The following is a 26,127-nucleotide window of genomic DNA, read 5'->3' as shown; positions in this document are numbered from 1 at the left end:
TTGAGTTCAGTGAACAGACTGACTTGAATCTTGTGCAGATGCTGTTTACAAGGAATAGAAAGAGACAATGATTAGCTCGTGATTTATAGACTACTAAAAATTTTATTGTCCTCGTTCAGTCGCTAAGTCGAGTCCAGCTCTTTGCAACCCCATGGACTGCAGTATATCAGGCCCCTGTGTCCTCACCTGTCTCCCAAAGATTGCTCAGATTCATGTCCATTGAGTCAGTGTTGCTATCTAAAATTTTACTCTTGGTGAGTAAAACATTACAAGTAACACAAGGTTTGAGTTTATTGTGAATATATTTAAGGTCCATTGTTTTTTCATCTAAGCCTCTCAGCATAGAAGTCTGCTTACCCAACTTCAGAGAGCTCGTTAGCAGATCTGGCTCAGACACCCAGGTTTCCATCTCTCTGGTGCAGCCTCCTGTTTACTGCATTCAGTTCAATTCAGTCACTCAATCGTGTCTGACTCTTTGCGACCCCATGGACTGCAGCATGCCAGGTTTCCCTGTCCATCACCAACTCCCAGAGCTTGCTCACACTCATGTCCATCAAGTCGGTGATGCCATCCAACCATCTCATCCTCTGTCATCCGCTTCTCCTCCTGCCTTCAATCTTTCCCAGCATCAGGGTCTTTTCCAGTGAGTCAGCTCTTCACATCAGGTGGCCAAAGTATTGGAGTTTCAGCTTCAGCATCAGTCCTTCTAGTGGATATTCAGGACTGATTTCCTTTAGGATGGACTGGGTGGATCTCCTTGTAGTCCAAGGGATCCTCAAGAGTCTTCTCCAACTCCACAATTCAAAAGCATCAATTCTTCAGCACTCTTGTTTCTTTATAGTCCAACTTTCACATGCATACATGACTACTGGAAAAACCATAGCTTTGACTAGGTGGACCTTTGTCAGTAAAGTAATGTCTCTGCTTTTTAATATGCTGTCTAGGTTGGTCATAACTTTTCTTCTAAGGAGCAAGCGTCTTTTAATTGCATGTCTGCAGTCACCATATCAGTGATTTTGGAGCCCAAAAAAATAGTCTGTCACTCTTTATATTGTTTCCCCATCTATTTCCCATGAAATGATGGGACCGGATACCATAATCTTAGTTTCCTGAATGTTGAGTTTTATTTAAGCCAGCCTTTTCACTCCCCTCTTTCACTTTCATCAAGAGGCTCTTTAGTTCTTCTTTGCTTTCTGCCATAAGGGTGGCGTCATCTGCGTATCTGAGGTTATTGATATTTTTCCTGGCAATTGATATTTCTCGCGGCAAGTCTACTGCATTACTCTGCTGTTTACTATCTGATGTCGTGGAGAGACCTTTGTAAAACTAAATTTGCATATAGAACATGAAATCAAAATTGCACTTGAATTTTAGTATGTGTATTAAGATATTACAGAGCCCAATTCTACATTTGCCTCTAAATTTTATTTAAAACTGCTTTGCCTGCAATTGTTTAGTCAAGTACAAGAAAAACATATTTTTATTTTACATTGCTGCATTAAGTGGTGCCAACAGTTTCTGCAAATAAAATATCTTTGTAGCTTTTGGATCTAAGTAAGCATTTGGCATTCATTTGTAAGGGCCTGAGCTATTCCTTTTCCGTGGTCTTTATTTCTCAGTTCTCTATTACTCTCTCTATTACTTTGAGAAATACATATGTGTAGATGTAGGTGTGTGTTTGTGTATGTGTCACATCCATGGATTTTTCACTCCCTCCATTGTGAATCTGAACCTTGATTTACCAGATGAGAATTTTAGAATAGTCCTACAGAAAAGGAAACCATCCTGGTTACAACATGCAGGAATGGCATTGGAAATTAGCTGCATTGGAGTTGTGAAAGGGTCCTCCACGCCCTGTTCATACACACACACACATACGCGCGTGCATCATTTTTTCAGTGCAACCAAATAATACATTTTGGTTGATTTAAGATGCTTCCTTCTGGGTACAGACCATCTCTGAGAAACTGAAGTTCAGAAAGGTAACTTTTCCAAAAAGCAACAGAACTAAATATAACTGTTTGGAATGACAGAGCTGCTTATCTGTAATTATAACGTAGGTCTGACAGTGCAGCGCAGTGGCCTGATGGACGGACGGTCCACCCTAAACTCCAGGCTGGAACCCGGGGCCCACAGCGAACTTGAGGGATGCTTTGTCTTTCACTGCAGAATCATTTTCTCCTGCTCTACCTAAAAATGACTGCTTTTTGGGTTTCCTGGCGGCTCAGATGATAAAGAATTTGCCAGCAATGCAGGAGACCCAGGTTCAATCCCTGGGTTGGAAGGATCCCCTGGAGAAAGGACTGCTGCTCACTTCAGTATTCTTTCCTGGAGAATTCCATCCTGGAGAATTCCATGAACAGAGGAGCCTGGCGGGCTGCAGTCCATGGGGTCTCAAAGAGTTGGACACGACTGAGCGACTAACACTTAAAGAGAGTTCTAGTTTCGGTGAATGGAATGTTTATTGCTGTCTTTAGTGATACTGATTATCATTATTGACATTAGATTTCTTGTTTTTCTGCTGCTTATTTGTGGAGAGCATGGGGGGAAATGCAGTTCCAGATAGTAGCATTTAAAGGTGATCCATGAGCCTGAATGTGTCTTAACTAACTTCTTCTCGTATTTCTGCAAGAAAAAAAAGAAAAAAGCACAGGAGGTCTGGAGTAAACTGTATTCCAAAATATCAGTCTCCTCAGTTAGTGATGTGTAAATAGGTCTCCGTCTCTATTTGGAATGAATGACTAGTCGACTTTATACACTCTCTCCCGGTCTGTTGTTTCAACACTGGGACTGCTAGTCCATCTGTGAAGCACCACAACGTGTAAAACCTAAGCCCCTGTTTGTTTTGAGTTCTTGATGTTCCAGTCTCAGTAGCATTTGGACTCAAGCTTTACAGCTGTTTTGTTTCCTCCTCTCCATTTTGAACAGATGATTTTCCTAAACCCCAGATCACGGTTCAGCCAGAAACGCAGTCGGCAATAAAAGGTTCCAATTTGAGTTTTATCTGCTCGGCTGCCAGCAGCAGCGATTCCCCAATGACTTTCGCTTGGAAAAAAGACAATGAACTACTGCACGATGCCGAAATGGAAAATTACGCACACCTCCGGGCCCAGGGCGGCGAGGTGATGGAGTACACCACCATTCTCCGGCTCCGCAACGTGGAATTTACCAGTGAAGGGAAATACCAGTGTGTCATCTCCAATCACTTCGGTTCATCCTACTCTGTCAAAGCCAAGCTCACAGTAAACAGTATGTGATCTGACTTTTCCTCTTGCATTTAAAGATACGTTCTTATGAAACAGCAAGGACCTGGTTTCTTTTATCACCAACCCTGTCCTCTGCTCTCAGAGGTCTCCACCTAAACCCTGCCTTTCCCTACCTCTCAACCCACATTATTAATATTCTTGGTTATGTGTACCTAAGCTAGCTGTTATTGTATTGAAGACCCCATGCTTAGCATGGTGGGTAACCCAGATAAACCAGATACTTTTTGTTCTTTGAGAGTTCATGGTGTGGTTCGTCTGATGAGGAAGACCGTGAAGAACAGAGTTAAAGGATATCACCTTCTTTTTTTTTAAATTCAGATATAGTTGATTTATAGTGTTGTGTTAGCTTCAGGTATGCAGTAAAGTGATTCAGTTATAGGTATATTTTTTCAAATTATTTCCCATTATAGGTTATTACACGATATTGAATATAGTTCCCTGTGTTTTATGGGAAATCCTAGATGCTTGTCTGCTTTCTGCCATTGGTATCTATTAATCCCAGTTTCCTAGTTTATCTCTCAGCCCCTTTCCCCTTTGGTAGCCCTAAGTGTGTTTTCTATGTTTGTGAGTCTGTTTGTTTTATATACATAGATTAATTTGTATTATTTGTTTAGGCTCCAGATACATGTGATATAGTCTTTGTCTGTCTTACTGACTTCACGGGTATGAGAATCTCTAGGTCCCCACCGGTGTTGCTGCAAATGACATCATCTCATTCTTGTTTATGACTCGTATTCCATTGTATGTATTTACCACATCTTAAATCGTCTGCTGAAGGGTACTTGGCTTCTTTCTATGTCTTTGTTATTGTAGATAGTGCTGCTATGAACACTGGAGTACATGTATCTTTTAGAATTCGAATTTTCGTCTTTCCTAGGCCTGTGCCCAGGAGTGGAATTTCTGGGTCATAAGGTCACCGTGTTTTTAGTTTTTTAAAAACCCTCCATACTGTTTTCTGTAGTGGCTGCACCGGTCTACATTCCCATCAACAGAGAGCCCACCACCTTTAGCTTAGAGATCTCAGTTTGAATCCTGCCTCTCCTACTATCAGCTGTGGGACTCTCAGCAAGTTACTTAACCTCTGTCTATCTTCATTTCTACATCTTTGAAATAGGAATAATAATACCTACCTTACAGAGGTATACTTGTGAAATAAAGTAGTTTATGTAAAGGACTCGGCAGGATGCCTGGACTAGAATCAGTGCTCAGTAGATGCAATAAGCATTAGCTGCTGCCGATGCGGGGGGTCTCATCTTGCGTTTGTGTGGCAAGTAGACAGTTCTGCAGTTTATCATTTCATTGTTTTTATTGTCCATGGTAGAAGATATGGCTCATTAATGTGTTCATTCCACAAATAACTGCTGAGGCCTGAACAGAAAATTGTAGGCCAAAACGTGTGTCTAAAGTCATAGAATGTTAGAGCCAGGAGGAACTTTTAAAAAAAATAAAAGATGGAGTGGCCAGGGTACAAACAGATAACTGATTTGCCTAAGGTCTCACAGATAATTATTAAGGAAACTAAAAAGTGACTGGGAAATAGCAGAAAGACCATCAGTGTGAAGCTCAGGTGACCTGTTTCCTCCTGACTCTGTCATTTCTGTACCTGTGTAACCTTGAGGAGCTTCTCAACCACTCCATGTCTTGCAGTTGGAAACAAGCCCTGCCTTACTATGTCAGGGAAATTTTAAGTATCCAAAAAGCGGGGGCAGGGGGCGATGAAAATGAGCCTCCTAACTCCAGAACGCTAATGCCCCCGTGTCGTATTTCTTATTTCAGTGCTTCCTTCGTTCACCAAGACCCCCATGGACCTCACCATCCGTGCCGGGGCCATGGCGCGCTTGGAGTGCGCTGCGCTGGGACACCCAGCCCCTCAGATAGCCTGGCAGAAGGACGGGGGCACGGACTTCCCGGCTGCGAGGGAGAGACGCATGCACGTGATGCCTGAGGATGACGTGTTCTTCATTGTGGACGTGAAGATAGAGGACATCGGGGTGTACAGCTGCACCGCTCAAAACAGCGCGGGCAGCGTTTCTGCAAATGCAACTCTCACTGTCCTCGGTGAGTGGGTGCTTTCAGATTCTGTAACCTTGTTAGTCTTTAGGCTACCAGCTCACCCAAAGGCCCTAAGAAGTGTCAGAACTCTGGAGGGTGAGGGCTGATCTGTAGGACAGTGCCCTTTCCTGGAGGCCACAGTGGCTTCTCAGAAGCTTTCAGGTTGGGGAATGCATCACGCCTTCAGACCTGTGGGCAGTGAGATGAATCTGCCCCCTCCCTTCTGAGCAGGGGGAAGAGTAAGGCTTTGATGCTGTCCCTTTTTGCTGGAATTACCTTTCTCTACTCTTTGCATTATACAGTCTGTACTTAAAGTCTTAACAGTATAAAGAATATAACAAAAATAAGTATCTGAATAAATTCAGAGAGACCTCTTTTTCTCAGCCTCCCATGCCACTCTGGAAATGAGTGGATCCTTTATCATTTACTTTATTGTGATTCAGCCACTCACTCATGTCCAGCTCTTTGCAACCCCGTGAACTGCAGCACGTCCGGCTTCCCTGTCCTTCCCCATCTCCCAGAGTTCACTCAAACTCCTATCCACTGAGTTGACAGTGCCATCCAACCAGCTCATCTTCCGTCTTCGCCATCTCCTCATGCTCTCAGTCTTTCCCAGCATCAGGATCATTTACCTAAACAGATGCCTTTTAAAAATGTGAGCATGTTAATCATATATGTGTATTTTTGAAAGAGTAAATCAGGGTAACCTTATGAACACCAAATAATAAAAGCAAATTATTTTCAGAATTTTAATACAGGTGGGGACATCTAGCGCTAGGAAGTTTCCCTTTAAAAATTTAAACATTCTGATTTTTTTCATCCATCAACACACCCTTGTGCTTAATGTTATTTTTATGCATTTTCTGTTTCTAAAATATGTCTAAAATGTTTTGCTTTGCCCGACTTCCATCATTCCCCAGCCTTGCCAAGAATGAGGGAGACTAAGTGAGAGAAACTGTAAATATTATCCTTAAACTGGTGTTATAAGGAGATGACAGGCAGATGATGAAATGAAAGCCCAGGTGTCATATCCATGTTCAGGGTTTTAAAGAGGCGTGGGCGTGAAGCTGTGGGAGAATCCAGTCTCAGCTCCCCTTTGAATAAATTGAAGCAGGAGGTCTTAGGCTATGTAAACCCTAACTTCATGTCAGAGATTAAAAGCATAACTTGTCATTTCAGAGACACCGTCGTTCTTACGACCCCTGTTAGATCGAACTGTGACCAAGGGGGAAACGGCCGTCCTGCAGTGTATTGCGGGCGGGAGCCCTCCGCCCAGACTGAACTGGACCAAGGATGACAGCCCCTTGGTGGTCACCGAAAGGCACTTTTTTGCAGCCGGCAACCAGCTGCTAATCATCGTGGACTCGGACATCAGCGATGCCGGGAAGTACACGTGCGAAATGTCCAACACCCTGGGCACCGAGAGAGGCCACGTGCGCCTCAGCGTGATCCCCACGCCCACCTGCGACTCCCCTCAGCTGACGGCCTCGGCACTGGATGACGACGGCTGGGCCACTGTGGGCATTGTGATCATCGCCGTGGTTTGCTGCGTGGTGGGCACCTCGCTCGTGTGGGTGGTCATCATCTACCACACACGGCGGCGGAACGAAGACTGCAGCATCACCAACACAGGTGTGTCCGCGGAAGCCTGGCACGGGGCGCCAGAGGCGTGTGTGTGCAGGAGTCGTGTGTGTGGGGGGGGGGCCGCCGGAGTCGTGTGCGCGCAGGAGTTGTGTGTGCGCGCAGGAGGCGTGTGTGCGCGCAGGAGGCATGTGCACGCAGGAGTCGTGTGTGCGCAGGAGACGTGTGCGCGCAGGAGTGTGTGTGTGTGTGTGTGTGTGTGTGCGCGCGCGCAGGAGTCGTGTGTGTTTGCAGGAGTCGTGTGCGCACGCAGGAGTCGTGTGCGCGCTCAGCAGGCGTGTGCGCTCGCAGGAGGCGTGTGTGTTTGCAGGAGGCGTGTGCGCGCGCAGGAGGCGTGTGTGTTTGCAGGAGTCGTGTGTGTTTGCAGGAGGCGTGTACGCGCGCAGGAGGCGTGTACGCGCAGGAGGCGTGTACGCGCAGGATGCGTGTGTGTGTTTGTGGGCCCACCGAGATTCCCTTCTGAGTGTGTCTGTGGCGGTCTGAGGCCACGTCAGGAGGGTGATTCATTTGTTTCAAGCTGGGCAACTATGGTTAGCTAAACACAGCACCCTGGCCCGGAATGAAGCTGATGGGTAAAGACGAGTGCTTTTTGTCAGAGCCGCCTCAGAACGGCATGCGGGCTGTGACAGACCATGCGGAGCTTAGGGCAGCGCGCACCCCCAGATGGTGGTGGAGGGCCGGAAGCAGCCTGCAGTCATGAGGCGTCTGCTCAGCCATCGTCTTGTCCCTTGCGAGCATGTGTGCGTATGCAGGCATCTAGGAGAAAGGGGCTTTGATTGTATGGGCAAACTCCTCTATCAGTGAGTAATACAGAGTCAGGAATATGGCAGAGATCAAGCTCAGATAGTATCTAAAATACTGTCTCATGAAAATTATCTTTATCTTTGTAAGCATTTGTTGTCTTTGAAAGTTGGGAGGGGTGAGACTTCCCCGGCAGCCCAGAGGTTAAGAATCCATCTTCCAACGCAGGGGACGCAGTTCGATCCCTGGTCGGGGAGCTGAGATGCCCGTGTGGCGCAGGGCCGCTCAGCCGGTGTGCCACAGCTAGGGAAGCTTGGGCAACGCGCTGAAGAGCCTGTGCACTCCAGTGCAGACAAAAATGTAAAAAATGAAAATAGAGGTAAAGATATACGAGAGGAGAATCCCACAGGCCGCAAAGCAGAGCATCCGCTGAGGTGCCCCAGAGCAGCAGGGCCCTGGTGTGCTGTCCAGCAAGATGGTTTTGCAAGGGTAGATTGATTTGATTTAAACAGAAGACAAAACAGAAGGATATCTACCATTCATCAGGGAAGCCTGTGTGGCAGTTGTGACCACGCTTGGTTCATAGGACACTGTTGTTGATTACAGATGAGACCAACTTGCCAGCTGACATCCCGAGTTATTTGTCATCTCAGGGAACACTAGCGGACAGACAGGACGGGTACGTCTCCTCAGAAAACGGAAGCCACCACCAGTTCGTCACTTCTTCTGGAGGCGGATTTTTCTTACCACAGCACGATAGTAATGGTACGTGTTTAAAACGAACATGGGCTATTGGCATTTTGAAATAACCCTTTGGAAAGTTCAAATACAACGTTAATTTCCACAGGGCATTGAGACACTCATATATTTAGGACCTGGCCCAAAATCACTAGCAAAGCTGATATTGAATAGTTCTAAGTCTTTCTCTTAAATACTAGAAAAATCTTTGTTTCTAGTGCTAAAAGAAGACAAGTAGGTTAGGTAAAATTTAATTCCTCCATGCGATGTAGTATTTCCTTTATGTCATAAATGTTCTTTGGCCCTGAATATTCTTCTTACTTCAGTGACGCTAACTGGTTTCATGCATGGTCTCGAAAGTCAGATGATTTAAAATCACTCTGTTAGAGACTTATAATTCTGACTCTCACTTTAAGAGCTGTATAAAGAATTATAGTGGAGGCTGCATAGTATAAGAGCATCAGCTTGGTTCAAGACCCACGTCTGACACTTACCCCCTGTGTATCCTTTGGGCAGTTACAATTCTTCCCTATTAGGTTGTTGTGAACATTAGATAAAATGATAGTATATGCTGCTTGGCACATAGTAAGTGCTTAGTAAGTAGAAGCTATTGACCTTTTACCAGCTTTTCTCACTAGTGTTGATTGAGTATATGCTCTATAGTGGACTCCATAGTTTGGAGGGAAGAATGTTTCCAGTTTCACAGTTTAGTCAGCAGTGAGACAAAAAATTTCAACAAATAATTGCCAAGAGCTTGACAAGGCAGTGATCAGAGGGCGCAGAGACAGAAGAGAAGATTTGAGCATAAAAGCAGTTGTTCTGATTCGACTCATTTGCTTGCAAAGAGCAGAAGCCCAAGCTCACTTGGATAGAGCCAGGTTTACTCAAAAGACGTTTTAAAAAGTAAGGGGACAGAACTGGAGCATAATAGTGGCATGTCTGCCGGGTGCTGGGGCTGGAGATCAGGCCGCTCTCAGAATAGCCCCGGAGGTAGCCAGTGGTATTGAACCGCATTCATCACATTTGCTTCTCGCTGAGACCACCCCCCAACAAGGACGGCCCAGTTCCCGCAGCCCAGGTACACGGTCCGTTGCGGCATCTCTAACCCTCATGATATCTCTTGTCCTTCAGCTGCTGTGTCCCCTGCTAACCAGAATATCAGTTCTGGATTGCTTAGTGCAGGATGACTCATGATAGGTTTCCGTTTGTTTGTTTTCTCTTTTTGGTCGACTTCATCTTTGAGCCGGGCATTAAGAGGTCATTGGTTAAGTGCCAGTACCTCATCCTGGCCATCGGTGAGTTTCTGGAGGAAGCAGGCCGTGCTGGTAGCATCATGTGGTTCAAACCATCACTGCTTCAGCCACAGTGTCCATGCACAGATCAGTTTCTCTTGGAAACCAGGGGGTGGGGTCAGCAGTGAGGTTAACACGTCCAGTTCCATGGTTCATTAAGTTCTCTTCTAGTAAGATATCATAAACTTACTTAATCACTAATCTATAGGCATCATTAAATTTTGAAAAAAACCCTTCTGTAAATTTCTGCAGTATTTCCTTTGTATAATATTCTGTCTGAACTTTTCATCTATAAATATGGAAACTGTCAAAAGTGAAGAGACGGCTGAATGGTAATTGAACTTACGGTTCAGTGATTAAGACATGTGTTTTAAAGGGACGTGCCACGTTGACAACAACAGTGAAGCCGATGTGGAAGCTGCCACAGACCCGTTCCTTTGTCCCTTTTTGGGGCCCTCAGGCCCTGTGTATTTGAAGGGGAGCATGTATGGCTCAGATCCTTTTGAAGCCTATCATACAGGTATGTGGTTTTCATTTTTGAGTTCTGTTTCCTGGAGAGACCTCTAGAAGCATTAACTCTGTCTCCCGATATTGTCCCCAAATTTAAAAGGCTGTGGTCCTGACCTGAGATCAGCTTTAATGGGCCACTATGAGCCCAGCTACATAAAGAAGGAGGAGTGCTACCCAAGTCCGCATCCTTCAGAGGAATCCTGTGAGCAGAGCATCAGTGATACAGGATGGCCTTCTCACCTGAAGAAGTCACTCAGCTCTTCTTATTCTCAACATGAAGGACCCGGAATGAACAACTTATGTCTGAACAAGTCTTCTGCAGATTTTAGTCCAAGTCCAGAGCCACCATCAGTTACTTTGAGTAATTCTTTCATGGGTAAGTTTATTAAATTATTAGGCACCTTGACTCCAGACCCACATTGCGAGTTGCATGGGGGAGAGCCATGAGAGTTTTGAACACCAGACTGGTGAAGAATAGTTTCTGGTGTGTATGTATCTTTTTTAATGGTGCTGTCGTGACATCCTATTAATTAGCATCCTTGTTTCTAAAAGCAGAGGCAGACATGGGGATTTTACTTGATTAGGTATTTAATCCAGCGCTAAGCCTTAGGAACTTTCTGGGCAGCTCTGTGTGTGGCATCGTCTTGAAGACAAGAGTTTTGGAAGTGACTGAGGAGCGCACTTGTCAGTCATGTGGAAAACGTGGTTTTGGGCTCCAGCAGCCTCTGGGGTGGAGCTGTGTGCACGGCATGACTGCGGTTTGGGATGTCTGCTGGCTTATAACTAAACCCACAGTCAGAGTGCAGACAGCGTCCTACCTGGCAACGGACGCTCGTCGGCCAGGCCGGGCTGCCTCCTACAGAGGAGGCTGTTGGAATCTGAAGCCCGCGGGGGTGGCGCTGGACACTGGCTGACACCGAGATTCATTTCTGAAGTTTTTGGTCTAGTGCGTGGGGCCGATGGAGTGGAAGAACTGAGATCATCTTTTTGCTGCATGGAAATATGGAAAAATGAACCACAACTTGTCTTCTTAAAAAAAAAAAATAGAATTTTTAAGTATTTTACCCAACTTTTAAGAAATGTCATGTTTTCTCATGGTATAATTATTTATATCCCTTTTTTAAAAACTGAATCATAATTTTTATAGGACCTAGGAGAGAATTTGAGTCAATAGAATTATTATTTGCTACTGAGAAAGAGAGGGCAAGACGTACGGATTATTTTGAGAGAAGCTTTCTGCACTGAGGCACAGTTTACTTGTACATGACTATCCAAACGCACTTTGTGGAGAATGGTGGGCCTCTCGTGAACACAGGCTTTGGAAGGACTTCTGTCGGGGAACTCGTTGCTGACGTTACCGCTGCAGGTCCTGGAGGTGAAGGGCTGCCTATGTTCAGTGGGTGTGCGTGTCAGGGCACGCGCCTCAGCCCCTCTCCGTGAGGCCTGTCTCCATGGCACACGTGTCTGGCCGTCCACCTGAATCCCATAACATGGACTTGAACGGTCCCCCCGTATTTATGGGGCAAGGTGCCCCTTCGTTTGACATGCATTCTGCTGATTGCTCCAACAGGCCCCATGTGCTCAAGGGGTTTCTTTTTTTCAGGAACCTTTGGAAAGCCTCTGAGGAGACCTCAGCTGGATGCCTTTTCAAGCTCTGGGCCGTCATCGGATTGTCAGCCAAGAGCCTTTCACTTGAAAGCTCGTTCTTCCCCCAACTTGGACTGTGAGTCAGAGGAAGACGGGAAAGAAAGGACAGATTTTCAGCGAGAAAATCACACATGTACCTATAAACAGACCTTAGGAAGCCACAGGACTTCAAACTTTCAGTCCTACGACTTGGACACATAAAGTAACGAGACCAAGGACTGGTTCTAACACACTACCTCAAGTGGATGTTTATTTAAGAGACAGAGAGAAGCCTATGTTTTTAAATGGAACTATGAATTTTAAAAGGATAAAAGGTCTTATTTATACAGATAGACAAAAATTACAAAAAGGCATAAAAATTTTATACTGGGAGTAACTTTCATATAGGAATACCTTTACTATTTTATAACTTTGCTTTATGCAGAAAATATCTTATGTAAATTAATGGTATAAATCCATGACTATTTTATGTATTTTTATAATGCCAGATTCCTTTTTATCAAAAATGAGTACTAAAGCATTTTAAACAATAACTGTCTTGTACGTTTTTTGAATAGAGGTCACTTCATTTTATTTTGCACGTTCTTCTTAATAAAATGTCTCATTTGATCCCAAACCCCATCTATCCAATAACAATCTTCATTGTTTTCAGCACATTTTAGGCATAATTAGTTCATATTATCATGTCTCACATTGGTGGAAATTACATTTTAGCACATTAAAATACGAGCAAATGATCATTCTGCATACCTCCCAGGGCTGTTGTAACATAGACTCAAATCAAATTAGTGTATGTGAGAGCCGATTGTAAAATGAGACGGAGCTACGAAGATTTGAGGAACATTCTCATTTGTTTCTTAACTCTGCAAACAAAAGGATGCGTTGTTGCCGGCCAGTGTTAAATAGTACAGCCACCGTTAAGTCACTGCTCAAGCCCTGTTTCCTTAATTATCATAATGCTTTGTGTGGCCTAATGCTTTGTGCGTTTCCAGATAGTTTCACATACCCCACCCCTTTAATTATAACAAGACAGTGGTTTATTGCCCATTTTTATAGTTAAAATGTCTGTAGCAGATGTGGGGTTTCATCTTCTGTTCCAGGTTGTAATGGGATGCTGGTGGAATTCTTTCCTGATCTTATTGATTTTCTAGCTGGACAAGCAGTTCTTACAGAAAAGGCACTCTTCAGCTATTCGGCAACACTGTTTAAGAATTAAAGTGCTTTTCTAATTTGGTCATCATGGCTCTACTTGTTAAAAACTCAGTATAGAGTCTGTTACTTAAACGTATACAATTATTTTAAATACTTGTTTTAAGCAGTGTTGAAGTGAAAATGTTGTTATGTGACTGGCATATATACACACACATACAGAAAATTACACATTTCCAAAATTAAATAATGTAGTTTGAAGGAATTGAAACAAGCATTAAGTTTAATAATTTAGATGATCAAACTGTTTTTCCCCTTAGTAAATCTTAAGGTTGGCATTGAAGAAGTTAATATAGTACATTAGACTTTAAAGTCTACTAACGTGTTGAAGGTGTGACTTTGTCATTGTCAGTTCTTTGAACTAAGTTTAAAAACACATATTAGAAAAGCAGATTCATCTCACAGGATATGTTGGGGGTGACATTTTCCTCTTTAGTGAGTTTTGCATTTTGTTGTTTGTGAGCTGGAAGCCTGGAACCCAAACTGCAATAACATCTTCCCTCCTTTAATTTAGACACCAGAGTCCGAGACAGGAAGTTGATCCTTCCTGGGACAGCCAGTGACTGAGAGCAGAAAAGTGATTTTGTATGCTTTGGCTTTATCATACGGCCAAATTTTCAAAATCTTGTTAATTTGGCTTCATTATTAACCAGACGTGATCCAAGCATCAATAAGGGGTCTCCTCAAGGATTATGAACTTCTTTTAAAGGATTTAATTTTTCTGGACTTAAATGCAAAGGTTAAATCATTCACACTTGAAATTCAACAATTAGATTCACTGTCCATTAACATGATTTTTTTTTTTTTTTACTCTTCTTGAATGCTGCTAACTTACGGATTACATATAATCCTAGTGGTCTGGAGAAGCAGCAGGAGCTTAATTTCTCTTTGACACTTGCAAAAAAAAAAAAATATATATATATATATATATATATATATATAATTTTGAGATTCCAGATTGAGTTAACAAAATGAATCTAGTAGGTGTTAAGATATCCTAAGAAAACACAGACTTCATTAGAGATGTATATAAATATCAAATCACTTGGCTTATTTATGAGAGAATGCTTAAATTTTTCAGTTTAATCTTTCCTTGCTTTCTGATATAAGACTAATTCTTTTATAACACATCTTTATAGATACTCTCACAACTTTAGTATATTTTTCCTCAATTCCACTGTTGACACAAAATGAAAGGACAGTTCCTGGGTATAATCTTACCTGTGTTTTTTAAAATATTGAGGGATAAATATTCCTTAATTGTGGTAGGCAACATTTTATAAATACTAGATTCCTGTGGAGCATCACCATCTATTGTCACAGTGTTCCTACAGAAAGAAACCAAAAGTTACTTCTCAGAATAAAGCCAATGGTAAGTACCCTTTGAAAAACTTGATAGAAAAAAAGAGTGATTTGGTATTTGTACACACTTGAGGAGTTCTAGTCCTTTTGATTTAATGTGATAGGAAGTACTTTATAACCAACATTACAATACAACAATAGATGAACTAGCCTGGTATTTTTCAAAAAGAACGAGAACCAAATGTCGTTGCAGAATGCCTGCTCCGTCTTCTCCTCTTGGAATGTGCAGTGGATGGAGCACCCCAGGCTTCCCTGTCCTAAAGTATCTCCCACAGTCTGCTCAGATTCATGTCCGTTGAGTCGGTGATGCTATCCAAACATCATCCTCTGCTGCCCCCTTCTCTTTTGCCTTCAATCTTTCCCAGCATCAGGGTCTTTTCCAGTGAGTCATCTCTTCACATAAGGTGGTCAAATTATTGGAGCTTGAGCTTCAGCATCAGTCCTTCCAATGGATATTCAGGGTTGATTTCCTTTAGGCTGGACTGGTTTGATCTTGCAGTGCAAGGGACTCAGAAGAGTCTTCTCCAGCACCACCATTAAGCATCAGTTCTTCCCTCAGCCTTCTTTATGGTCCAACTCTCACATCCATACATGACTACTGGAAAAACCACAGCAGCGGAGTGATGTCTCTGCTTTTTAATAACACTGTCTAAGTTTGTCACTAGGGCTTACCTGGTAGCTCAGTCTGTGAAGAATTTGCCTGCAGGGCAGGAGACCTGGTTTCAATCCCTGGGTTGGGAAGATCCCCTGGAGAAGAAAGTGACAACCCACTCTAGTATTCTTGCCTGGAAAATGCTATGGAAAGAGGAGCCTGGTAGGCTACAGTCCATGGGGTTGCAAGAGTTGGACTTGACTTAGCGACTAAACCACCACCAGATTTGTCTTAGCTTTCCTTCCAAGGAGCAAGAGTCTTTTAGTTTCATGGCTGCAGTCACTGTCAGCAGTGATTTTGGGAGCCCAAGAAAATAAAGTCTGTCACTGCTTCCACATTTTCCCCTTCCCCTTGCCATGAAGTGATGGAACCAGATGCCATGATCTTAGTTTTTTGAATGTTTTAAATTTTTTGAAATGTAGGTGTGTGTAGTTGCTCAGTCGTGTCTGATTCTTTGCGGCTCTGTGGACTGTAGCCCACCAGGCTCCTCTGTCCTTGGGATTTTCCAGGCAAGGATACTGGAGTGCGTTGCCATTTCCTTCTCCTGGGGATCTTCCCGACCCAGGGGTCGAACCTGGGTCTCCCACATCACAGGCAGATGCTTTACCCTCTGAGCCACCAGAGAAGCATCAAATACATTCTTAGTATTGCAAAAATTGCAAATTCTATTTCCCATTTCTGTTCTATTTAATATCAAGGATCTGAATTCTATATTCTGAATTTCATATCTTTCCATACAATGATGGATACCTGTGAACAACAGAAATTATAACTAATATTCATATGTAACTTTGTATTAGAATTATTTTTTTAATTAAAGAATTTTGAGAATATATTTTAAAGCATAAGTCTAAGCAATTCACAAATGTACACACTTTCATTATTGAATTTCTTCTCCAGTTTTCTCTTCTGTCTTTATTGGGCTTCATAGTTGATACTGGCTTTTAAAAAATAAGTTTAACTTTTCTCTTAAAGCATGTTTGAATATAACACCCAGTGCTTTCATGAGAGTATTGTCATTGATTTGGTGGTAGTTTTATAGTATCTCTGCATATGGCTTTCCCCCCACTCATTATATCTTCTGTGTTTTTCTATAAATAATAGTACAGAGTAAAACAACATATAATAGATTTATGTATCCATATTTTATAATGTATCATGTACCGCTCTTCTTAAAAATGTTTTTAATTGAAGTATAATTAATTTGCAACATTGTGTTAGTTTCAGGTGTATAGCAAGTGATTTATTAATACATATACACATTTATTTCATATTATTTTCCCATATATTCTTTTCCCCTTATTACACAATATTGAGTATAGTTCCCTATGCTATATCTTAGTTCCTTGTTGGTTATATATAGTAGTGTGCATATGTTAATCCCAAATTCCTAATTCATTCCTCCTCACCCCTGCATATAGCTTTATTTTGACCTATCTACAACTCAAAGAGTTGAAGTTTGGTAACAATGCAGTATTAACTGTCAAACTTTTTTTTAACATATTTAGCTGTATGTTTTGCATAGGTGATGTAAAATGATAAAAAAAAATGATCCTCGTCCTAATTACCAGTGGGACAGGAAGCAGATTCATAAGTAAATCCTTACAGTCCAAGGTGTTAAATGCCATTGGGTTAGTAGCACAGGCACTGATTGTGTTTAATTCTAACTGAACTGCCTCAGCAGGTTACAGGCAGTCTCCCAGCGTGTCACAGAACAAGCTGATTACCTGGTTTTCCCACCTGCGTCCCAGAACAATGGCAGATCCCATACTCTTTGTTCTTGTTTAATCATCAGTCACCATTCCTGCTGTTTCACACCTGAATTTTCTCAAGGCTGTTTAGATCTTCCCTCCTATCCCATCGCCACAGCCAAGTCCAGACCCTTGTCTGTCTCTTGCAGCAGCGTCCTCTTGTCCCTTGCCTCTCTCTTACCCAGTTCATTGTTTCACTGTTATCAGAAGTATTCTTCTAAAATAGGTCTGAAAGGGTCACCTTCCTGTTTGAAAACCTCTGGTGGTTAAACGTTCAGTCCTGGTTGCACTGTGTCAGACCGTTCACCACTGACCCAGCCCGCCTTTCACACCGTGACTCCTCCCCGCTCCCAGCTTTGTACAGTGCATCTCTGTGACTAGCCCCCATGCCCCTCTGTGGCTTTGACATCCGTACAGCCCAGACCTGGAATTTGGTAACAATACAGTTTAGACAAATATCAGTTGTCCTTGTGCATGTATTATCTTTGGTTCAGCAATTTTAAGTGGCTACTACACTAGGCTCTGTCTTAGATGCTTGAGCTGAATGTAACACCATTAAAACAAACTCTTCTCCCAAGAAGCTCCTAGACAGACGGCAAAATTACTACCTTGAAATGTTTTTTCTCTTATCTGGCAGAATCCAGCTCCTTTTCCAAACCAAGCATTTCCTTTTATCCCAAGCATAGCAACTTACTCCCTTAGGACTTTCTATGAACCATCCTGAGAAAACCCACAGGGAAGCTGTTAATTACAGAGCCAGCTGTGATGTCATTGTATGGGAAATACTAAGAGCAGCTAACTTGTCTGTCAATAGGACATTTTCTAGGAAGAAATAAAAGATCAGTGGATTTTTTTTTTTTTTTTTCAAAAAAATCACCAGGTATTTTGGTCTATCACTCAGCAGGAAAATCAATTTACATTCAATTTACTAAAGGTCTACTGAACAGATATGTTTTCACAATAAAAGATGATGATGTTGTTCAGTCACTAAGTCATGTGCTACTCTTTGCGATCCTGTGGACTACAGCATGTCAGGGTTCCTGTCCTTCACTATCTCCAGGAGTTTGTTCAAACTCATGTCCATTGAGTCAGTGATGCCATCCAACCATCTCATCCTCTGTCACCCTCTTCTCCTTTTGCCTTCAAGCTTTCCCAGCATCAGGGTCTTTTCCAGTGAGTCAGGTCTTCACATCAGGTGGCCAAAGTATTGGAGCCAGATATTAATATAATAAAGATACTGATATGATCAGTTTATTAGTGGATGTTGCAGAGTCTGACACCACTTAGCAACTAAACAACAATTAGTGATTGTGGTTTGCCTTTCTTACGACATAACTATCACTACCAAAAAAATAATAAAAATTAAAAGTGCTGTTGCCCACACAACATAGTTCCTTTAAGTAGCCTTATAATTCACATGTATTTTATGGATGCCAATATCTAAGAAACTCAACTCTGATTATAATAACAGCAGTATAGGAAAAGAAAAACCGTTAATCTGTGCAAAATCTTGTGATCAAAAGTTAGAATTTTCTCCATAATATTTAAATGTTATAGTTTATATATTTATAACTTTACAACTTCATAGTTGACATTTTTTATTATCTGAAAACAAATAGCTCCTAGACCTCCACTGATTTTCCTCATTAAGATGTAATTGTTGAAACAATAGTTGAAACAATTGCTTTCGGATTTTATACGTCAGGCATCACAGGGCAGTGATACCCAAGAAAAGGGAAACAAAGGAGATGAGACCTTGGTACCAGGTGAACCCCATGTACCAGGCTGCAGCTCAGGGAAAAAGGGAAAACTCTCTGAGTCGAGGGGGCCGAGCTGGGAGCCTGGAAGGCCAGGGCCACGAGGGCTCGGCAGGAGAACTGCAGAGATAGGGAATCCCGGAGATCTGTGGAGTACTGGGCTGAATACCAATCAGAATCTGTATGTGAGGCCACTGCCTACGGCCAGGGAAAGTAGAGCCATCTGAAAGGATTCGAAGGAACAATTCTCGAAGCTCCCACAGGGGCGGTGGTTGTTCCCACGGACCAGAGTGGAAACCCTCATGGTTCATTGGGCAGCAGGTTGAGGACAGAATTAACCCGAGGACACGGCATCAGGAGTGGGACAGAATTAACCCGAGGCTGGAGACGGCTCTTGTTCAACCGAAAAATGCTTCAACAGCAAGCCTTGACAGGATCAACCCATTTCCAAGTAACTTTTGTGTCTTTTTAAAACAAAGCTCAAGAATATTTACAGGGATTCAGAAATATATCCAGCACTGAACATGGTCAAATTCACGCTGTTTGATATACAATAAAATCTTACCAGGCATACAAGGAAGCAGGAAAATATGACTCATAATAAGGTGGGAAATCCATGGCTTGAAGCGTATCTAGAAATGACACATAAAAATAATAGGATGTTTCCTATCCCACCTATAAATAATATCTTACATTGTTATAGAAAAATGGACCCTTTTTACCAACTTAATGGTAATGGATACAACAGAAGGAGGGTTTTTTTTCCCCCTAGGAGAGGTCAGAAGTTTACCAGAGGAGGGCACATTTGAGCTGAGTCTGGAGGGATACATGTGTGTATGTGTTCACTCCTGTCCAGATCTTTGCGATCCTGTGGACTTCAGCCCACTATGCTCCTCTGACCATGGAATTTTCCAGGCAAGAATGAATGAAGTAGGTTAGAACTGGCAAAATAGGGAAGGAAATCCAAGGCTCTGGAAACTAACCAATATCAAAAAGAGGTGAAGGTGTAATGTTATTCAGGGTCCAGTGAGAGGCCTCATGTTAAAGAGAATGTGATTTATGTGGGGGACTATTAAAAAGCAGAGACATTACTTTGCCAAAAAAGGTCCGTCTAGTCAAGGCTATAGTTTTTCCAGTAGTCATGTATGGATGTGAGAGTTGGACTATAAAGAAAGCTGAGCACTGAAGAATTGATGCTTTTGAACTGTGGTGTTGGAGAAGACTCTTGAGAGTCCCTTGGACTGCAAGGAGATCCAACCAGTCCATCCTAAAGGAGCTCAGTCCTGGGTGTTCATTGGAAGGACTGATGCTGAAGCTGAAACTCCAATACTTTGGCCACCTCATGTGAAGAGTTGACTCATTGGAAAAGACCTGATGCTGGGAGGGATTAGGGGGCAGGAGGAGAAGGGGATGACAGAGGATGAGATGGTTGGATGGCATCACCGACTTGATGGGCATGAGTTTGGGTAGACTCCGGGAGTTGGTGATGGACAGGGGAGGCCTGGTGTGCTGTGATTCATGGGGTCGCAAAGAGTCGGACACGACTGAGCGACTGAACTGAATGAGATGTAGCTGAAAAGAGAAGTTGCCACCCCTCCATCTTGATCTCTTCATTCTCAACCTATAGTTATATGAGTCCTATTATAAAACAATATACATCTTTCTTAACCTCACCTCTAAGTAGCCCTCTCTCCTATTTTCCCTCAAACTTCTCAAAACCAGAATTCCTCTTTGACTTGGGTGATAGGAATTTTCTCAAGTTTAATTGAATTTGCCTTTGCTGAGATCACTGAAAGAGATCACCAATACCCCAACTTCCATATTTGATAACTTCTTTACAGGCCTTATTGACCAGACCAATGCATTGCCCTATGCTTCTTCCTTTCTGAGTCACTACATTCTTCTGGTTCTACTTGTGTTTTGCTGATCAGCTTTTCTCGGTCTCTTTCACTGAATCTTCTCTCTTGACCCACTCCTTAAAAATCAGCGCTGGGCTGTATGGTAGTTTTATTCCTAGTTTTTAAAGAAATCTCCATATTGTTTTCCATAGTAGCTGTACCAATTTACATACCCACCAATAGTGCAGGAGGGTTCCCTTTCTCCACACCTGCTCCAGCATTTATTGTTTGTAGATTTTGTGATGATAGCCATTCTGACCAGTGCAAGGTGATACCTCACTGTAGTTTTCATTTGCATTTCTCTAGTAATGAGTGACGTTGAGCATCTTATCTCTCCTCGTCACTCTCCACGGAACTTTGTACTGCATGGCTTAAGTGTCTAGGAGATTCATGATAAAAAAAGAAAGGCTCCTGTTTAAAAGGAAATTTGTGGATATATGTGTGGATACGTCCCTTTGCTGTCCACCTAAAACTGTCACAACATTGTCAATTGGATATACTCCAATATAAAATTTTTAAAAGAATTTTTTTAAAGGAAAAAAAAAGCAATGCTGCTCAGGGCTTAACCTGATTGGAGGACCTAATGTCAATCTGTCTAGTCTACACCACTTACATTTTTTATTTGCTTGGTGTATCTTGTCCATCTGAAGGTGAAAAGAGAAGAGGGAAACAGAGGATCAGATAGTTAGATAGCATCACCAACTCAGTGGACATGAATTTGAGCAAACCTTGGGAGACAGGTGGTGTGCTGCAGTCCATGGTCTCACAAGAGTCAGACACGACTGAGCAACTGAACAACACAACAACAAAGCATTGTTAACCAAGATATAGAATGTGGTAAGTTTGAAGGGAGAAGGTAATGAGTTTTATTTTACACTATTTGATGGAACTTAACCAGAAAAGCACAGAGAAGGCAATGGCACCCCACTCCATTACTCTTGCCTGGAAAATCCCATGGACAGAGGAGCCTGGTAGGCTGCAGTCCATGGGGTCACGAAGAGTCGGACACGACTGAACGACTTCTCCTTCACTTTTCACTTTCATGCATTGGAGAAGGAAATGGCAACCCACTCCAGTGTTCTTGCCTGGAGAATCCCAGGGACAGCGGAGCCTGGTGGTCTGTGGGGTCGCACAGAGTCTGACACCACTGAACCGACTCAGCAGCAGCAGCAACCAGGAAAGCAAGTGAAAATTTTAAGAGGCTGTTCCAAAGAGCATATAGCTCAGGAGTGTGAAGTTCAGTTCAGTTGCTCAGTCATGTCCAACTCTTTGCAACTCCATGGAATGCAGCCTGACTGGCCTCCCAGTACATCACCAACTCTGGGAGTTTACTCAAACTCATGTCCATTGAGTAGGTGATGCCATCCAGCCATCTCATCCTCTGTTGTTCCCTTCTCCTCCTGCCCTCAATCTTTCCCAGCATCAGGATCGTTTCAAATGAGTCAGTTCTTTTGCATCAGGTGACCAAAGTATTGGAGTTTCAGCTTCAGCGTTAGTCCTTCCAATGAACATTTGGACTGATTCCCTTTAGAATGGACTCGTTGGATCTCCTTGCAGTCCAAGGGACTCTCAAGAGTCTTCTCCAACACCACAGTTCAAAAGCATCAATTCTTCAGTGCTCAGCTTTCTTTATAGTCCAACTCTCACATCCATACATGACTACTGGAAAAACCATGGCTTTGACTACACAGACCTTTGTTGGCAAAGTAATGTCTCTGCTTTTTAATATGCTATCTAGGTTCGTCTTAACTTTCCTTCCAAGGAGTACGAGTCTTTTAATTTCATGGCCGCAATCACCACCTGCAGTGATTTTGGAGCCCAAAAAAATAGTCTGTCACTGTTTCCACTGTTTCCCCATCTATTTGTCTTGAAGTGATGGGACCAGATGCAATGATATTAGTGTTCTGAATGTTGAGCTTTAAGCCAACTTTTTCACTCTCCTCCTTCACTTTCATCAAGAGGCTCTTTAGTTTCTCTTCCCTTTCTTCCATAAGGGTGGTATCATCTGCATATCTGAGGTTATTGATATTTCTCCCAGCAATCTTGATTCCACCTTGGGCTTCATCTAGCCCAGCATTTCTCATGATGTACTCTGCATATAAGTTAAATAAGCAGGGTGACAATATACAGCCTTGACATACTCCTTTCCCAATTTGGAAACAGTATATTGATCCATGTCCAGTTCTAACTGTTGCTTCCTGACCTGCATACAGATTTCTCAAGAGATAGGTCAGGTGGTCTGGTATTCCCATCTCTTGAAGAATTCTCCACAGTTTGTTGTGATCCACACAATCAAAGGCTTTGGCATAGTCAATAAAACATGTTTTTCTGAAACTCTCTGGCTTTTTTGATGATCCAACAGATATTGGCAATTTGATCTCTGGTTCCTCTGCCTTTTCTAAATCCAGTTTGAATATTTGGAATTTCATGGTTCACATACTGTTGAAGCCTGGATTGGAGAATTTTGAACATTACTTTACTAGCGTGTGAGATGAGTGCAATTGTGTGGTAGTTTGAGCATTCTTTGGCATTGCCTTTCTTTGGGATTGGAATGAAAACACATTTTCCAGTCCTGTGGCCACTGCTGAATTTTCCCAAATTTTCTGGCATATTGAGTGCAGCACTTCCACAGCATCATATGTTAGGATTTGAAATAGCTGAACTGGAATTCCATCACCTCCACTAGCTTTGTTTGTTGTGATGCTTCCTGAGGCCCACTTGACTTCACATTCCAAGATGTCTGGCTCTAGGTTAGTGGTCATACCATTGTGATTATCTGGGTCATGAAGATCTTTTTTGTATAGTTCTTCTGTGTTCTGGGTTCTCTGACAAGAGCCACTTGTCCTTAATATCTTCTGCTTCTGTTAGGTCTATACCATTTCTGTCCTTTATTGTGCACATCTTTGCATGAAACTTTCCCTTGGTATCTCTGATTTTCTTGAAGAGATCTCTAGTATTTCCCATTCTGCTGTTTTCCTCTATTTCTTTGCACTGATCACGGAGGAAGGCTTTCTTATTTCTCCTTGCTATTCTTTGGAACTCTGCATTCAAATGGGAATATCTTTCCTTTTCTCCTTTGCTTTTTGCTTCTCTTATTTTTTCAGCTATTTGTAAGGCCTCCTCAGACAACCATTTTGCTTTTTTTGCATTTCTTTTTCTTGGGGATGGTCTTGATTCCTGTCTCCTGTACAACGTCACGAACCTCCATCCATAGTTCTTCAGGCACTCTGTCTATCAGATCTAATCCCTTGAATGTATTTGTCACTTTCATTGTATAATCATAAGGGATTTGATTTAGGTCATACCTGAATGGTCTAGTGGTTTTCGCTACTTTCTTCAATTTAAGTCTGAATTTGGCAATAAGGAGTTCATGATCTGAGCCATAGTCAGCTCCTAGTCTTCTTTTTGCTGACTCTATAGAGCTTCTCCAACTTTGGCTGCAAAGAGTATAATCAATCTGAAAAATGCTCCTAATTTAAAAGTGTGAATCATTATCACATGAGTTAGTCTCAGCCCTGAGAGGTGATGAGACCAAGAAAGCTAGTAGGGTGAGTAGATAAGACAGCCAAAATCATAGGGAACAAATCAATTAAGTGGAATTAGCAATGAAGCCTGGAAAGAGTTTTCAGAAAGATGAAAGAAAAATAAAGAAGAAAGAGGAGAATTAAAGTGCATTTATTGCCTGATATTCATCCATTTATTTAACAAGCATGTATTGACTACTTTTTGTATGTCAAGCATTATTCTACTTGCAGGGAATATGAGGACAAACAAAATAAATGAAAGTCACTGCCCTCATTGAACTTAATGTGAAGGACAGACAATAAGCAAAATAAGTTAAATATACAGTATGTTACATAGTGAAAATACTAAAAAGAAAAATTAAACAAATATATTTAGCAGAATAGGGATGGGGTCTAATATTTGTCATGGGGTGAGCACGAGAAGTCATTTCAGTCATGTCCAACTTTTTGCAACCCTATAGACTGTAGCCAGCCAGGCTCCTCTGTCCATGGTATTTTCCAGGCAAGAATATTTGAGTGGATTGCCACGCCCTCCTCCAGGGGATCTTCCCAACCCAGGGATCTAACCCTCATATCTTTACCTTTCCTGCATTGGCAGGCAGTTTCTTTACCACTAGCACCACCTGGGAAGCCCTTCTATGGGGTGGCCAAAGAAAATTCACGATAATTTGAGTTGTCTTAAAAAGTGAGGGATCCAACCATGTTGATATCTTGGGGCAGAGCAGACCACTCAGAGTAGAAAGACAGAAAGCGCAAAGGTGTTGAAGCAGGAGCCTTTGACTGGTGTGAGGCGTAGGGATAGAGGGGCAAGGAGAAAAGAGTAGGAGGTGATGCTGGGGAGGGAACATATGGCTCAGATCTCAGGGCCATTTCAAGGACTTCTGTCTTTTCTCAGTGGGGCAGGCAAAGACCTCAAAGAGCTTTCATCAGAGGAAAGACTTCTATGTTAACAGATAGCTCTCATGGCTGTATTGATGATTGCCTCAAGAGGGCATTTTGGAAGTAAAGAAACTAATGATGTGACCGTTTTATTAATCCAGACAAGATGTGATAGTCCTTTGGGCTAAAGTTGTAGCGTGAAAGAAATAAGGACTATATTGTTTATATATTGTGAATTTGGAGTCAACAGAATTGCTGATGGGTTGGATGTGACATGTGAGAGGAAAAAGCGGAAACAAAGATGACCATAAGGACTTCAGTCAGAACCACTGAGGGATGGAGTTTTCTTTTCTCAGATGGGGAAGACTGTGGGAAGATCAGGTTAGAGAATATCAGCTGGGGCTTGTGTTGATCCATGAACTCTGAGTGACTAAGTGGAAATGTCAGATTGGTAGTTGAAAATGAGTCTTGGACGAATTTACAAATTCAGAAGTCATTAGCATAGAGATAGCATTTAAAGGTTTTGGACCAAATCTTCACCTAAGGAGTAAGTGCAGACAGAGAGGAAGTCCAAGGCTGAGCTCTGGATTTCTGCAATAATGCGGTCTGTGAGATAAGAAGAATCCATATATGCCAAATAAGAAGAAACCAATAGTTAAGTAGGAGGAAAAGAGACAAAGACTGTGTCTTTGGAAGCCAAGCACCACCCCACCCCACAAAAAAAAAAAAAAAGTGTCAAGGAGAAGGGAATAGCTGACCAAGTAAAATCTACTAACACAGATCAAGATAGAGCAGGACTGAGAATTTATCATTGGATTTGGTAACATGGGGATCATTTGTAACCTTGACAGTAACCGTTCTGGCGGAGTCCTGTGTGTGAAAACTCGATTAGAGTAGATTCAAGAGAGAATGGGAAGAAAGAATTTAGACACAGACAGCATAAATGATTATTCCAGGGTGTCCTTCTGTAACAGAAAGATAAATAGGGCAACTACTTCAAGAGAAAAGCCAGGTAGAGAGTTTTATTTTTTTTATTTTGTTTTATAAGACGGTTGATGTAGTCCAGTATATTTTATGCTAATGAGAATTGCTAGTGGAGAATTAAAAATTGCTAATGCACAGAAGAGAGAGGGCGATAGAGAGAATCTCAGGACCAGAGTTCAGTGGACCAGTGGGCAGCCTTAACAAAGAGCGTGCGTGACAATTCC

The 26,127-nt window shown here is 42.4% G+C and overlaps 1 protein-coding gene across 2 annotated transcripts in view; it reads left to right on the top strand.

Annotated features, from left to right (window-relative positions):
- LRIG3 (leucine rich repeats and immunoglobulin like domains 3) overlaps nucleotides 1–13,124 on the top strand; it is a 52,202-nt gene extending 39,078 nt beyond the window's left edge. The window contains exons 13-19 of one of the 2 annotated variants that reach the window (XM_043446708.1): nucleotides 2,929–3,249; nucleotides 5,043–5,324; nucleotides 6,498–6,950; nucleotides 8,307–8,465; nucleotides 10,107–10,250; nucleotides 10,341–10,616; nucleotides 11,844–13,124. In XM_043446708.1, the coding sequence (XP_043302643.1) occupies nucleotides 2,929–3,249; nucleotides 5,043–5,324; nucleotides 6,498–6,950; nucleotides 8,307–8,465; nucleotides 10,107–10,250; nucleotides 10,341–10,616; nucleotides 11,844–12,088 (1,880 nt within the window). In that variant the 3' untranslated portion in view covers nucleotides 12,089–13,124. Of the gene's footprint in view, nucleotides 1–2,928; nucleotides 3,250–5,042; nucleotides 5,325–6,497; nucleotides 7,007–7,134; nucleotides 8,280–8,306; nucleotides 8,466–10,106; nucleotides 10,251–10,340; nucleotides 10,617–11,843 lie in introns of those variants that run through there. The other variant, XM_043446709.1, reaches the window with a different exon arrangement.
- Nucleotides 13,125–26,127: the final 13,003 nt, after the last annotated feature.

Source organism: Cervus canadensis, chromosome 25 (assembly GCF_019320065.1).
Source record: "Cervus canadensis isolate Bull #8, Minnesota chromosome 25, ASM1932006v1, whole genome shotgun sequence".
NCBI classification, from domain to species: domain Eukaryota; kingdom Metazoa; phylum Chordata; class Mammalia; order Artiodactyla; family Cervidae; genus Cervus; species Cervus canadensis.
Note: the sequence above shows the minus strand (reverse complement) of the source record. Positions and strands in the feature narration are given on the sequence as shown.